Consider the following 16,838-nt stretch of genomic DNA (forward strand, 5'->3'; position numbering starts at 1 on the left):
AGTGGGGCTCCCAGATTTTTACAAAGCAGCAGCTGCTTGGAGGTTTCTAAAATGGGAAAAAAAAACCTCCTAGTTTTATTGTAAAAAGTGACTGAGGCATTTTACCTGTCTTTCTTCATGGTAAATTAATATACTTATACATATATACGAAATAGGTATACACACATGAAATCACAGAAATATTATATATAAATGGGTGGATACATATGTATGAGGAAGATATCTAATATGTTAAATTTCAATCCCAGCAGTTTAAATGTGACACATTTACAAGCAAAAAAAGTATGGGTTCAGATCACAAGAGAGTTTGAGAAACATGGTTAAGGGAGAAATCTACCGACCTTAAGTGCATAAGATTTATTTTTCTGGAGATATCTGACCCCTTTGGTATGTTTCTATCACTCATTTCTTCTGCACTGTAACCCCTAGGTAGAAAAATGTATCACAAATTGAACTTATTTTTAAACTCCCACCTCTTTAATGAGTTGTAAGGTAAATTTTCATTAGGAAGGAGAATCCTAAAAAATAAGTGTAAGTGTAATGTACTTTAGACAGGGAATTACATACTGAGACTGGTCTTGATGCCTGCTCCTACTCAGATGAAACACCCACTGAGTCAAGTCATTATAGAAGAGAAGTGTGCGAGTGTGGAGAATACACTACCCAGAGTATGACAAATAGATAATCCTACTAAATACAGATATAAAGCATGCCTGTCTTTATATATATATCAGAGTGTTTTTTTACTTGGAGAATAAATAGTAATGTGGAATTATTATGCTGGTTTACCAGTGTTTATAGAGATCAGTGGTGGTACATCCTGAAGCAAAATTTTTTAAAACAAAAAAAAGAAAACAAACCAAAATTCATCATCCTATTAAGGCAATATTACAGGCACATACACAGAAAAATATGAAATATACTGACATAGCAAGAACTGCAACTAACTGATCTTTTCCAGATATTCTGCAGACAGGTTGCTTCGTCAATATTGATCCAAAGTTTGTTTCCTTCCGCAGGAATTGCAGGTCCCCACTTAAAAGCAGACCAGACTTCACTTCACAGTAAAATTGAAAGTTCTGCCTGTAACATGATGACCAGAAGAAAACCAGCAGCTGTTGACAGTGTTGCAATGCCGACTCCAGTATTATCTCTCCTACCTTCACCATCAGCAACATCTGAAGCAGGTAATGTCATTTCCCTCTACCCCCTCTATTTCTTCCCCATCTTCTTCCTGCTGGCACTGCACTGAATGATATGTGCTTTGCCGCTCTTCCTGATTGGAGAAGTAGCTGCAAATGTGTATATCTAATGTGATAATCAGGCTGTAATTTTTCTAACACTTTCTTATTATGATCATATCTTGTCATATCAAATCTATTTTATTCACATTCCACCACTTGTACAATAATGGGGACACAAGTAGCCCCAGCCCATACGGTCTAGCAGGGGACTCTAAAGCAACACTCTTGGGTTCCTTCCTCAGCCCTGTTCATTTATTTGAATGTTCCCATACCTGTAGCATGAACATGCCAAATACATAGTGAATAGCTAAGGAGCAGCAGAGATTCTTTTTCTGCATACTTCAGTGATTTTAGCGTACTATTCTGTCTTGCAAATGCAAAATGGTCTGGGGCAATGAACAGTAGTTTAAAATATATTAGAATAAACAAGTCAGAATAGCATGTTTTTAAATCAACTTATATTTTGTACTTCTATTTGGAATCAGATCAGAAAGATGATAGCTTTATACAGTCAGAAATTGAGCCAAGTCATTCAGGCATCATCATGCCTTTTCTTGGGCATGGGTAGAGAAGTTAATCTTGCACTCTCTTAATTTCCATTGAAAGGGAAACCCACAGTACATAAACCTATATCAGCCATTAGAAGTTTTGTGGTCTTGTCAAAGTTCACATTCACAAAAAGTGCATTTCCATTACTGAGTTATGGAGTAATTACATATTTAATTCTGCAATTGAAAGTGCTGTTTCATTGTGTCATAAAATCATAGAATTGTTAAGGTTGGAAAACACCTTTGAGATCATCAAGTCCAACCGCCAACCTATCACTACCAAGTCCACCACCAAACCATGTCCCTAAGCATCATGTCTACACATCCTTTAAATATCTCCAGGGATGGTGGCTCAACTACTTCTGTGGCCAGGCTTTTCCAATGCTTGACAAGCTTTTTGGTAAATAAATTTTTTCTGATATCCAACCTAAACCTCCCCTGACGCAGCTTGAGGCCGTTCCCTCTCGTCCTGTCCCTGGTGACTTGGGAGCAGAGACCAGCCCCCCCCTCACTCCAGCCCCTCTCAGGCAGCTGCAGAGAGCGAGAAGGGCTCCCCTCAGCCCCCTCTTCTCCAGGCTAAACCCCCCCAGCCCCCTCAGCCGCCCCCCAGCACACTTGTGCTCCAGACCCTGCCCCAGCCCCGCTGCCCTTCTCTGGACACGCTCCAGCACCTCAAGGCCCTTCTTGTCCCGAGGGGCCCAAACCTGAGCCCGGCATTCGAGGTGGGGCCTCCCCAGGGCCCAGCACAGGGGCCCCATCCCTGCCCGGCTCCTGCTGGCCACACCAGGGCTGACACAAGCCCGGGGGCTGGTGGCCTCCTTGGCCACCTGGGCACTGCTGGCTCATGCCCAGCCGGCTGTCAGCCAGCACCCCCAGGGCCTTCTCCGCCGGGCACTTCCCAGCCCCTCTGCCCCAGGCCTGGGGCGTTGCCTGGGGTTGGTGTGACCCAAGGGCAGGACCTGGCCCTTGGCCTTGTTAAACCTCACACAACTGGCCTCAGACCATCGATGCAGCCTGTCCAGGTCCCTCTGCAGAGCCTTCCTGCCCTTGAGCAGATTGACGCTCCCGCCCAACTTGGTGTCTTCTACAAACTTACTGAGGATGCATAAAGATCTTAAACAAGACTGGCCCCATCACTGAGCCCTGGGAAACACAGCTTGTAACCAGCTGCCAACTGAATTTATCTCCATTCACCACAATTCTCTGGGCTCGGCCATCCAGCCAGTTTTTTACACAGTGAATCGTATGCCCATCTGAACCATGAGCAGCCAGTTTCTCCAGGAGAATGCTTTCCCTCATCCACTACTTGTGTCACTTTATCATAGAAGGAGATGAGGCCAGTCAAGCAGGACCTGCCTTTCATAAATCCATGCTGCCTGGGCCTGGTCCCCTGGTTGTCCTGTCCATGCTGTGTGATGGCACACAGGATGATCTGCACCATGACCTTCCCTGGCACTAAGGTCAGACCAACAGGCCTGTAGTCCCCCAGATCCTCCTTCCTGCCCTTGTAGATGGGCATCACATTTGCTACCCTCCAGTCAGCCAGGACCTCCCTGGTTAGCCAAGTCTGCTGATAAAGGATTGAAAGGGCCTTGGTGAGCGCTTCTGCCAGCTCCCTCAGTACCCTTGGGTGGATCCCACTGGCCCCACAGACCTGTCTACGTCTAAGTGGTGTAGCAGGTCGCTAACCATTTCCCCTTGGATTATGGGGGTTTCAGTGCACTTCTTTTGATTTTCCTCCATTTCCTGAATAAATAGTGAAAACAAGGGATCCATGATGTAATATGGCTTCTACAAAGATAAATTTTTATACTAAAAAATCAGGATTCACTGTTTATTCTTTAATACTTCCCTATATATAAACTAAGGACAGATTTTTTATGTAACAGAGAATGAAAGCACACAAATATTTTATGATCAGTTTCAAGATGAAAGTGTATGCTTGACTGCATAGTTCATTCTTTCCATTTTCAGAAGTCTAATTAAATTGTTGGTTTATCTGTAGCCCAGATGTTGAAATAATTTAGTTGAAAACTGAAAGAAACTGTGTTAATGAGAAAACAGGACAGTGCTATGGGTTTCCTGTAATTAATAGGGAGCTCTTTGAAAATTCCTCCATTCAAACCAAGTTGACAAACTGAGCCCAGCTGTTGAGGAAACAGTCTTCTCTATGCCATGTTCTTGTAAGTGGCCTTAGGCAGCTCTGAAAAGATGGTGAATGACAGGCCATAAGAAGGATCTTTAGTGCTGCAGACATAAAAAAGCCATCCAGAATAAAGTTAGGGGAGTGTTGGACAAATTCCAACGGGTCTGACCTACCTGGGCTCACTTTTTTATTCAGAACCGCTGTCCTGGAGTGGGTCCTCCAGCCTGCTTTAAGCTGCCTTTGGAAATGTATATTTTTAGTAGAGATTTCTCTCGTTGCCTCAGAAGCTATTTCCAGTGTCATATCAGTCCTCCCTGACTTCCCAGAATGGCCTGTGGCTGTTTCAATCTGTCTCTGTGCGATGGAGCCTCACTGCATCTGTGTACCCCAGGGACAGGAGAAACACTGCACCTCCATGTGCCTTATTTTAAATGTGTAAAGCTGTTTCTTAAGATTAACCCTGGTTCTTGCTTGTTTGGGGCAGCTAGATGAGGTTGACTGGAGAGTGGGAAAAGGATGGAGGAAAAGCACAAAAGCTTGTGCTGAATCAAGTATTTCTAGTTTCTCTTCATTTTAGGGTAGACTGTGCGAAATAGCTTCAGGTCCTAATGGAGGTAGTGCATGGCGCTGCAGCCTGGGGGGTTGTAGTGAGATAACTGTGCCCAGGCAGCAAAGTGTCCCTCTCTGTGTCCCCAGCACCTGGAGGTTGCCTTCATGTTGTATCATCCCTGTAGGAGCATATTCCCTTTTTCATATGTCTGCATGCAGACATAGTGTTACTATTTCCCACCTCCTTTTCAACCCCTTTTAGATTAGTTCCACCAGATAGCATAAGACAAAAATCTTTGTCCCAAAGCAGGATTTCCACGTGCAAACAGTAAAGTATGTGCATGAAGAGAACAACAAAGCTTAAAACCACTGCAGACCAACTTGGGTCCAGCATTGGGCAGGGTCTGTCTGGATAAAATGGAAAAGATTAGTACTTAGCTTTGGTTTTCAACAGAGCATTATATCACATGGCAATATAACAAAATATTTTATGTCAAAGATTGCTCACCAAGAGCTTCCAGATGAGTTGATAACACCTAATGGCTCTCACTTCTATAGTGGTTTATTTTGGCAGATCTCCCTGTTATTTTGTCATATGCACACCTCATCAAATATTCCCCCCGCAGACCCATCAGACTCTTTTCCACATAGTCTCCATACTCCAAATGTAGAATCAGACATCCCTGAATCTCAATAGTCAAAATAATATTGGGTTTTCTAGTATCTCCTTTAAAAAGCTTGACTTGAAAGCACATTACTTATTGCACATTCATTCTGACTATTGGCAGACTGTAACACAACTTGAATGCTTTCTAGAGCTTGCAGGTTCAGAGTCTTGCTAGGAAGAAAAGCAAAAGCATTATTAGTAGCTTCTAACAAGCTTCTTGAGAAAGTCATAAACACTCCAAAGCATTTATGAGAGAAAAATCAGTCCAGTAAGCCAGCACAGAACAGCATAGAATTTTTTTTTCTAAATGAGAAAATGAGTTTCAGTCCAAAAGGAAATGGACTGCCAGCTTGGAAAGTTTTAGGAAGGCAAAAAAGTATCTAAACAATGTGAAGGAAGACGCTGAGAGTGGTGTTCAGCGTAAAGATTTACATGTAAGGGTAGATATCTACCCATAACTGTCTGCATATCAGTTAAATTTGGAGAACTAGGCAGTTTGGCAGAAAGCAGATGCCTACCTTTGCTCCACTCAGGCACTATCTACTCACCATCAAGCTCCGCTCAGGACACTCAGCCTGGGTGACCTGCTAAGACACCCATCAGGTTTGGCAGGATGGACAGGAGACCTGTGCCTTCCTTGTCCGGTATCAGGATGTCAGAAGGATGTCCATAGTCACCTTAAATTGCACTGGGTTCCCATTTTGGAAAAGGAGGTCATCCTCTACCAACTGTACAGACCAGACCTCCATTGACTGTGATATGGTGATAATACTCACCTGCAGAAACAACCAACTACAGATAAATCTCAGTAAAGGCATAAAATCTTTGCAGATGCTTGGCTAATTCTTTACTTCAAATTTGTTTCCTGCCCTTTGGCTTACTTTCTTTGCAATGAAAGTTGAGAGCTATACCAAATCTCCTGATTTCACCATGAAGCTTGCAATTTTTCCTGTATTTTTTCTAAAGTTCCCATCTTCAAGATTTCCATCATCAACTAAAATATTTCGGCTTTTCTTTTTGGAAAAAAAAAAATTGAAAATGGAAATTTAAAAAAGATGTTTTGAAAATGTGCCCTCACAATAAAAATGAAAGGCAAAAGATGGACAGCAAATATGAATAGTGTGCAAAATGCTTGATTTCTTAAATCTTCTCACCTGAAAGTACTCTCAGGATCTGGAAAGGTCTCAAAGGAGTTGAATGCTTAGGGCTGCAAATACTGGGACTGTATATGTCAGTCACCAGTGAGGCCAGATGAGAACAATCATTTTGTGTGACAGGGTTCTAAGAATTTTTTTGATCAGATGACTGAAAAATAGCTCTCTGCCACTTACCTTTAAGGCACTTGCATCCACACTTTTTAGTGGTGCCGTACTTGAGTGGAATTTGATGCAGCTAGCTTCTCCTGAGTAACTTAGATATTTCATTTCCTTTCTCCCCTTCTTTGGTACCAAAATAATAGCATTCCTCTTTTCTTTTGTCCTCTGTGAATCACAAACTGTAAGTGGGTTTTATTTTTCTTTTTGGTGTGGGGAGAGGGTTACATATGGAAAATGTATTTTGTTTTGTAATTAACGAAAACCAGACTTTGGGAAGTTGGCCATCCAGGTCTTTATTTATAAGAAAGCATATGTCTGTGTTTTGTTTATGACTCACTCCTACTTCTTGCATTGTAACTTGGGTTTGTTTACGCAAGCTCTTTGCTGAATCCAAGCAACATGGTGGTATAAGAGCCAATAATTTATGTTCTCCAAGAGGGGAGGACAGTGAGTGAGGTTTGTATGTTGATTCTGTCATAGCCCATAGTGAGCAAGAGAAGATTCTACCACTTGACGGCTCCTGGTTATCTACAGAAAATGCTGCAATAGCAACTTTATTTAAACTACTGCTAGAAGATTAGCCTGCTAGCCATGAAGGGAATGATAACCCCTAAATGAACCTTTCTCACAATCTTGGCTGCTCTGGAAACTTCAAGGATTTCAAACCCAAATAACTGCTTGAAAGTCAGGTGTAAATTAAGTTTGCAAGTAGATATGGGCTGAGGTTAATTTAGTGGTGTATTTTATTCTTTACTGCGGAGAAATCCTGAACTCCATCATTTCTTTTCCAGCAGTGCAGAATGGATATGTTAGGAATGAAAGGGAGCACCAGTTATTGCAAGAGAAGGATTAATACATTCTCCTTCTCTCACAAAGGGGTAGTTACTTATAATCTGTGTACAAATCCTGAACTCTGAACAGAGACCATGTTCAGCAAAGAACACTGAGACAATTTAAGAAAAATAAACAAGGTCTCATGTCCTAAGCAAAGGACCAGGAGCCAAGAAATGCTGGGTACTCTTTCCAGCTCTGACAATGACTCACAATGTGACCTTGGCAAGAGACTTAACTACTTTGGACTTCATTCTGATCTAAAGTAAGTGATCTGAACCAGGAGTAAGCTTACTTCAGGGGCCATTAAAGTCAATTATATGACTGAGTAGTTTCATCTAGTATCCAGAGAGATGATAGTAAAAAAACTCAAGCAAGGGTAATGAATTTGTCACAGGTGAAGTGACCCACACAGCCTGTCTGTGCCCACTAGTTTCAGTAACAAACACTTTTCATACTAACTGGCATCCATGGCAAGAATTAAAGGTAGGGGTGAAGACATCAGGAGTTTAGACGTCTTTTGTTGGGGTTTAGCAAGTATAATAGTTATGGTGGGCCAATGTGACAGCTATGTTAAGCAGCCCTTCCTTCCCTCCCATTAGAGGTTTAGAAATGAGAATGAAGCAAACCCATGGTAAAACACTGCTGTAGAAAAACTTTGTTATTTTAGAAAAGGGGAGAGCTGTACAGGAATCTCTAAGGAGTGCTTAATAGTCAAAGTTGTGTTTTAATCTAGGACAGTAAAAAAGGAAGTAACAGAAATTCTTCTGGGACTGTAATAAATAATATTTTAACCTTCTTTTAGTTGCTTTTCTGTGCAAAGTCTTTTCTCACAGCCATCACTTCTTCAGCAGTCAGATTCAGCCTACTGACTTGAAAGCAACTAGACCTCATGACATTGAAAGCAGGCAAAGGAGGATTTCCATTCACTGTTGTTTCATCTACCCCTGTTTCGGTTCTTTTCTCCCAACAGCCAGCCCACCACTGAAAAAAAGGTTCAAGCGCCGTGAAATCGAAGCAATCCAGTGCGAGGTGCGTAAGATGTGCAACTACACCAAGATCCTGTCCACAAAGAAGAACCTGGATCACGTGAACAAGATCCTGAAAGCCAAGAGGCTGCAGAGACAATCAAAGACAGGCAATAACTTTGTCAAGAAGAGGAGGGGGCGTCCTCGGAAGCAACCCCTCTCCTTTGACGAAGACTCCAGAGACCAAATGCCCGTTCTTGAAAAATGCATTGACCTTCCGAGCAAAAGAGGTCAGAGACCGACTCTCAACCCTTTGATATTGGAGCAAGCAGCCACTCAAGATACAATCATGGCGACTATTGAGGCTGTCATACACATGGCTCGAGAAACGCCACCTCCACCACCTCCTCTCCCTCCTCCCCCTCCTCCTCCCCCTCTCCCTCCACCCCGGACTCCCCGGGTTGGGAAAAGAAAAAACAAGTCTCCACAGGAGGAAGAGGAGGACGTGAAAGTGAAGCGGCACCGGAAGGGAAGAGGGAGCGAAAGCGAAGGCCTTCCTTAAGGCCAGCACACCCTGTCAGATGTCGGGTGCCGGTAGCGGGGCGTGCCGGGACTGAAGGACTGGAGGCACACGGTCCACTTTGCCCCTGCGGCAGTACCAGACTCACTCGTCCCTTCGGCGGCTGGAACCCGTCGCGGAGATCTGTGCCAGCCAGGGTTCGCATATTCTTCTTCATTGCTTTGCACCCAGACCCCCAAGAAAAAGGGGGAAAGGGTGCAAGAAATATTGGGGATAAAAGGGGGGGGGGGTGGGGGGTGTGTGTCGAAGTTGGGGAAAGCATCTACTTTGCAGTGTTTCCAAAACTAATGAGCATCTCAGCATTGCTGTTCTCATACCGTACCCGGAGGCGGGAAGCCGTTCTCCAGAGAGCTGAACGTTGTCACTAGGGCTGCATGCTCAACTCCGATTCTGTTTGGCAGGCCAGGTGAATCTAAGAGTAACCGTACCATAGTAGAAATCACTGTAAAAAAGAAAAAAAAGAAACAAAAAAAAGCCAACAAAAAAAAAAGTGTAATTTTCTGAACTGTGATCTTGGTTATAATCTGTTTGAATTTTTTTTTCCAGTTTTGTATACCTGCCAGGCTTTGGGGCCGCATAACCCAAAATGCCTGATCCTGCTAGAACTATATATTTCTTTCTCATTTACTTGCCTAGTTACAACTAGCTGCAATATAGGCAATAGAAAAGTAGAGCCTTACACGCGTGCACACTCATTCCGAGTGCTATCCCAAGGAATGATGGAATATCATAGCATTTAAAATAAGGTGTACATGGATATTCAGTTATGATAGTACGTTTCTATGAAGCAACTTGGCATTTTCAATGACGTGTGAAAAAGGGTCATCCATCAACCAAGTTGTTTTGATGCTCAGTACACATGAGTAGAGAACAGCAAGACACTTCTGGGGAATAGTTATAGTAACCATGGACAAAATCACCAAAAAAAAAAAGAATATAAAAAAAAATAAAAGAAAAAAAATATGAGAGAAAAAATAAAGTAAAAAGATAGGGCCCAAACCTACCAGTTCTTATCACCTGCAATTCCCAGTGAAATTAATGGGAACCCCAGGATCCAAATAATTTACATTGGGTAGCAATGCCTTGATATGTTCTTTTAAAGAAAATAGATAAAGTAGATTGTTTAAAAAAAAATAAGATAACAAAACCCTATAGAAAATAGGTTCTTTCTTGGCAATTATTTCTTAAAAAAGAAAAGGAGTAAGTGTTCTTATCTGAAAATAAAAATGTTCAAAGGGTATCACCACTGCAATTGTATTAATGCCACTTTGGACATGTTCTCCAAGTTGTGGTTGCCTTAATAAACTAAAAAAACCTTTTTTTTTTTTTTTTTTTTGTACATAATGTAATTATAAAGCTCTCAGTCTGCATGGATGCAAACTGTGTGTGACAAATCGTCTCTTTAAATGGTCAGTTCAAATTGTACATTTCTCATTCGAGTTGTACGTCAGCCATTGATTTAACTTGGGTAAAATACCCGAGCTCCATTTCCACTGCCCAATTAAAATGTTTAAAACAAAGACTGAACGTGAAGCTGTTCCATTGCAGTAACAATGCTTTTAAAAAAGAAGTTGGTTGTTGACATTTGAAATAGGTACTTTCAACTTCATTTCATTTCTTTTTAAAGTCCTTCAGTACACTCAACACCTGGCATGGCAAGATGGATATTAAAATGGGAGGGGGGGAGGGAAAATTCCAGTAGGGAGCAGGGACTGGAAATATTTAATGATTCACAAGCCAACTGCTATTCTCTTTTTTGAGAAATCTTTGAACTGGTTTAATGCTGAGGAAGCTTCAAATAGCACGACACTTAAAAAAAAAAAAAAAAAAAAAAAAAAAAAAAAAAAAGCAACAAACCAACAAAATAAAGTCCCCGCAAAAAAAAAAAAGTGTTTCTATCTGTTATTTATTTACAAAAATCATATCAAGACTATGGTGTTAAAGGGACACTGTAAACGTACAGCTCGTTATTTTTAGAGACTGATTTTTCTTCTGTGATAGCACCTTAGCTTATTAAAACAATGCATTTGCGGGACTGGTAAAGGGGATATTTTTTATTTTTTTTTTAAAGGCTGGAACAAATCTTGAGATCTTAGCTCCTTAAAAATTATAAAAGTGATGCAGAATTTTGTTTCCAATTTGTTTTGCATCATTTGTTATACTCGTTTGTGCTTTTTTTGTTTTCCAATTAATGCAGCTTAGAAGTAAACTGGCTCGTTGCTCATTCTGTTAGAACCGATTTTGATTTTCAGTTCTCTTGAATTAGCACAGTGTTATTGACTGAAGTTGTAGGTCTTGCAGAAAAAATGCTGAAGAGTCCTCAAGTTCCTCCATTCTTCCTTAAAAAACATTGGTCTGAGGTTAGGTGATTCAGAAATAGTGGTTTTTTTCATGTGTCCTTTGGGCCTGAAAGTAGGTGACATTGTCTTTTAAAATACAATGAAAACTATAAGTTTGGTATTCCAGGTAGTTTATAAGCTGCAAGCAGCCGGACAACAACTTACCCTTAGTTTTATCTTCAGTGGTCTCTTTATTAGCATTGAAGGACTTTTCAATGTGTAGCGAGTGGAGCAAAAGTCTGAAGGAACAAAATTCTGTCATTGAATGCCCCTCATGGCTTCAAGGTGTGTCAGACCTTACAGAGTGCTGATAAGGCCTGGATTTGGGCTGGACCTTTCTGGAAACACTGGGATGCAATCCTGCCAGGGAAGGATCACTGAATGTCTGCTGCCTCCCATGCTCCCAGTCTCTGGAAAGAAATGCTCTTATCCTTCCAAAAAGTATTATCCAAATGCTGTTAGAGGCACAGGGCTTAAGGAGCGCATCCACTCGGAGGCTATAACCCTGTATTTCCTTCACTCAGAATTTCACATAGGGCGGGGAAAAAAAAATCAAGAGGCCCTTTTAGTCTTACAGAAACTAAGGGTAATGTTCAAGACTTGGTAGCTGTAAGCTGTCAGCGTATGATGGGCTCTATCCAGATGCCCAAGGTTTGTTTTTTGCAGCAAGAAAGTGCTGGTAGAGTAGTGGTGCTGCAATACAGCCTTGGCTGTTTGTCCAAACAACAGTCCGGTGCAGCTGGTCCTGGCTGGCAGGAAGATTAGCTTGTTAATTTGTATGAAAGCAGGCTGAAAAAACTGTTAGATGGCACTCAGAATTTGTGTTCTGCATGTTGCGTAGTCTATAAATATGATAAGCAAGTTGCTGACAGAATAATATTATAAGGCGATGTACTACATGCAGATCATAAAGGATTTAGTTTTAGGGCTTAAGGCTAAAATCCCACTCCTGCAGTTTATTACCCAACAATATTCCAGTAATGAGCTTTTTGATATTTTTTTTCCCCCTACCACTAGGAAGATTTACTGAGGAACTCTCTAAATTCTCTCTACACATTACCAAGGACTGTATAAAACTGGGGTGAAAGCCCTTTTGCTTATTAAGACCAAAAAGACCTTTCAAACACCTCAGCTGTGTCACAGATTAACACACTTCAATAAAAATGTGAAAAAAAAAATCACATGGCTGTGAGCCATATGAAATGAGGCCATGGGTTTGCGTCTTCTCTGTGGGTCTTGTATTCCTCAGCCCAGCATAAAACAAAGAATGGGGAGAAATGTGCGGGAAGAGAGGAAAACAAATACAACCCCTTGTGTCTCAAGAGCTTCATACTGCCAGTTTCTTGAGCCCTTCAATATTAAATTTTCTGTGAAGCACCTTGCATGTTTTTGGGTGACTGTCAAAAAAAAAACCCAAAACCAAAAATTAAGAAAAAAGGAAAGATAAAGAGGTAATAGTCATGAGCCATGAGGGTATCCTATAGCATGGCCCATGTCTCTCCACTTGACAGCAATGCTTTGGACCATTCGTGTAGAATATTCTGTTTGGGTTGTTACGTTTTTTGGGTAGCAGCTGGTACAATGAAGTGCTGGTTCATCACCGGGGCTTCTGAGTGCTACAGCAATACAACAAATAAACAGGAATAGCTATTCTGCACGCAAGGATTTCCCCAACTCTTATTTTCACAGGCCCTGATTCAGGACTGCACTTAAGCACATTTAAGTAGTATCCTGAAGAGTAAAAAGAACAACAAATAAAAGACAGGAAATAACCAAAAAACCCAACAGGATGGTTTTCCGAATTGAGAAAACAAACATCATGCCCTTGCAATGCCTCTTCTTTCCACATCATCCAAAAACTGGGGTGCAGCAGTTCTGAGATAATTAGAAGCACATTTCAACAGAGGACACATATTTGAGATCTACTTAAGATGTCTGCCTAGGCTGTATAAAACACTACATAGAAAAAAAAGAAAAAGAAAAAAAAAATTTAAAAACATGAATAGAGCTGCCAATTGGACAACATGGGGAAGCAGTTCAATCCCATGTTGATTTGTTTTATTTTTCTTTTTCTTTATTTTTTTAAGCTATTTCTTAAATAATAAATGCACATGAAGTGTTAAATATGTATATACTGTATTTCAAAAAAAAATTAAAAAAATCAAACGAATGGGGCACAAGATTGTTCTATAAGTCGTGCTGGCTAATTTTTAGTTTGTATTCATAAGTGGTTTTTAAAAGCCTTTTTTAAAGTGTAATTTGCATGTTCTACTTTGATTGTATGTAAACATATTTTAGAGCAAAAAATGTATTTGTATTTTATTGAATATAGAGGCAAGAAAAAAACTTGTACATTGTTTGAAATGTTCTTTTTGTAACAGTTTTTATTCATGAAGCATTTTTGTACATTTAAAAATGGATATGGACTTGATGTTCTTTGAGGCTTAGATACATCTGGCATGCTTTAATGTCATGCTCCTTCATCATCTTAGATGTTGGTTTTTAAACATTTTTTTCTAAAACAAAGCTCAGTCTTTTCGCTACCAAATCAGGTTAGCACAGTATAGAGCACTTAACTAAAAAAAAAAAGGAAAAAAAAAAAAGTTAATCCTATTCATATGTTATTCATTGTGTGAAATTAAAGGAATTCAATTCAGTCTAACATGAGTTGTGAATTCTTTTGTCTTATTTTCCATCTGTTTCCCATCACTAAGGAGTTTAATAGCTTTTGGGATACTAATACCATGCATTCACAAGCCCTCTTTATGGTAATGGAGAAAAACATGGTGTGGTTCTGTTCTTTTTTCTTTTCTTTTTTTTTCTTTTCATTTTCCCAGAATATCCTTAAAAGTTAAAAATGGACTGTGCCATGGGCCCCACAGACAAAAGGGGGATTCACACTTTGAGGCTGTGAGTATCACCAAATGAACAGCAACCTCTCTGATCCAAATTGAGTCCTCGGGCACCGCTATTGTGGTACTCGCCACCCAGGTGGGATTTCTACTCCCGAAGCAGATGGAGCGTCCCTCTCCAGATCCCTGCAGAGAAGGGAGTCCCAGGGGCTGGGTTATAGACGAGGAGGTGATGGGAGCCAACCGCCTCCTCACGGAGCACCAGAGATGAAGGGCTGCAGGCCAAGGGGGATTTTCCATTCTGTGAAACCTCACGCTGTGACTATGGGACCAGGAGTTGGTTGTAGCGTGTTTTTAAGTTTCTTTTCCAAGTTGCTGCTGAGAGTGGTCAGCTGCCATTACACAGTCAGCCTCAACACCCACAAGTTCCTCTGCAGCTACATCAGATTTCCCCTTTTTCCTTCTCCTCAGACAGGATCCACCACCTTCCCCAACAGCTCAGCAACCCATGTGTGGAAAGTAAATCTTGTTACCCGGAGAAGGCAGCCATACCCAGGCAGGATAGATTACTTGGTGTCTTCTCATGTTCTTCCCTTCTGAAGCCTTGTGGAGCAGGTTGGCTTGATGCGACCAACTATCCAACAGCAAAGATGACCTCTCTGACCCTGGTATTTTCACAACTATTGCTTTATGTTCCTGGAGGAGAACTGCTCCAAAGGTCTCAAATGTGATGAGGCTCTTTTTTTTCCTCCTCTTTCTTTCTTTAACATATGCATAACCCCAGCTTTTGACAACAGTTTGCAAAAGTGCTGACATCTTTGCTTACTGTTTTTATCGGGCTCTGTGGAGTCACTGGTCTCCAACTCTAACCACATTTTTTTAAAAGGCCTGTGGTAAGATTTCCGCGGAAGCGTCTGTGGGTTCTCAAGTTTAGTGCTTGCTGCTGTAGTATCTCAGGACTGATCTTCCCTCCCACCAGCTCTTTTCTGAGATTTAGCTCCCACTGCCAGTGAGCTCTGCTGTACGTTCGTGGTGTCACCTTGCAGACATGATGGAGCAAGGCTGGGAGAGCAGCCTTTGGGAGAGTGAGAGTTGGGGATGTTAGGTTTCTGTCATTTGGGGGCTGGGTGGGTGAGGAACTCTATCTGTGAGTTTTTCATGGTTCTTTTGCCTCTGATTTCTTTTCACCAGACTGTTGACACCATGTACAGGGTCAGAGCACAATATTCCTCACCAGCCTCCTTATGGGCAGGGAGGAGTTTTTGGTCAGCATCTGCATCTGCTTTCTCAGGATAAAGTCAGGCTCTTGCTAGGACCTCTCTGTGACTGTTTCATCCCTAGTAACTATTCCAGCACCGTCTGCTCCTATGGATTGTACAACCTCTGAGAAAAACCTTTCAAAGTCTTAGAAACAAAGTTTAGGAAATGCACCAAGCTCTGGTAGGTTGTGACTTTTTGGGGTACTTTTTGTTTAATGAGTTAATATTCTCTTGTCTCATTTTGCAAGAGTTCAGCATTTTCAAAATTTATTTCAAATACTTTCATTATTCATCTCTGCCCTGAAATAACTGAAAATATTGAAAACAACAAGTGTGTCAGAAACAACTGTCATCAGAAATAATGTTCTTTTCTGATTACCCTCCTTTTTTTCTGACTATTCTTTGCTTATAGCAGTAGTGAAGCTCTGTGCAAGCCTTCTTTCATCATCGTCCATATTACTGGAGTTTGAACTTTGGATGGAATTTCATATCCGTAAGGATAAAGAGATTAGTACTCTCCCTGGGGTCAAAGTGTCATCTTAATTCCCTTTTGATAGTGGAGGTTGTTCGTGTCCTCTGGGATAAGGAGGCTGGCTGCAGTGACCTTAACTCATCCTTAGCTGGCAGAGACAAGCCTCAACCTCAGCCTCGCCCTCCCTCATAGTACCATTTCCTAACAGACTCCACTACTATCTCATACGTTGAATATATTTTGTATCAAGGAAAGTTTAGTTGGTGCAAATGCCTGCAGCTTCTATGCAAGCTGTGTGAGCTCATGACAGCATTATTTGCTATTCTATAACACAATGCATGCACATAATTTTAGAACAATTCTACTGTTACTAACTAAATAGAAAAAATTTTACGTGACTTTGAGGGGATCAGTGACAGGACCCTACTCAGAACCCTTCAGTAAAAATCATCTGGAAAGACAGATGTCAAACTGAAAAATATGTGTTTGGTCTTTTATGGGCAATTAATGAACCGCATCACTATTGCACTAACACGGAAATTTCAGAGCTGACGGAAAGTATAGAAATCGCAGGGAAGTGTGGAGTATCAAATGATCTATGCTTTTTTTTACTGTGAGCTGCAGGAATAACTGGTGTGAAAGCACCACAGGAGTTGTAAAAGGAGTTTAATAGAATGTTAGTGCAATCATAATTCATTCCATTATAACAATTAACTTTCTCTATAACACAGAGCAAGACCCACTGGTTCACATTCTCAGTTTATACACATCAGCACTATCAATTTCAAGTGTGTTAAAGCAGTTTGCAGGAGCAAAAGATCTGTTTTCATTTTCCTTATAGAAACTATTCATGCCAAAGTGGCTTTGGAGCAGCACTAGTAATATGATGAAATATGAACTACTGTTGTTTGTTGCCAGCGAGAAATGTCATATTGATAATATAGACCTTTATTAAAAAAATAAAATGTTTAGAAAATTGATTCAGCAACACTAGTAGTCAGATCACCATGGTTTTAGAAGAACTGTGGTGGAAAGAAGAGGAGAAAAGACGTCAAGAATCCTTGTGA

General features: G+C 41.0%; 1 protein-coding gene across 6 annotated transcripts in view; it reads left to right on the forward strand.

Annotated features, from left to right (window-relative positions):
* SETBP1 (SET binding protein 1) overlaps window positions 1-13,852 on the forward strand; it is a 267,217-nt gene extending 253,365 nt beyond the window's left edge. For all 6 annotated transcript variants that reach the window (XM_075079765.1, XM_075079764.1, XM_075079766.1 and 3 more), the window contains 2 exons: window positions 1,020-1,187; window positions 8,275-13,852. In XM_075079765.1, the coding sequence (XP_074935866.1) occupies window positions 1,020-1,187; window positions 8,275-8,831 (725 nt within the window). In that variant the 3' untranslated portion in view covers window positions 8,832-13,852. The remainder of the gene's footprint in view (window positions 1-1,019; window positions 1,188-8,274) is intronic.
* The last annotated feature ends 2,986 nt before the right edge of the window (window positions 13,853-16,838 follow it).

Source organism: Phalacrocorax aristotelis, chromosome Z (genome assembly GCF_949628215.1).
Source record: "Phalacrocorax aristotelis chromosome Z, bGulAri2.1, whole genome shotgun sequence".
In the NCBI taxonomy this organism is placed as follows: Eukaryota; Metazoa; Chordata; class Aves; order Suliformes; family Phalacrocoracidae; genus Phalacrocorax; species Phalacrocorax aristotelis.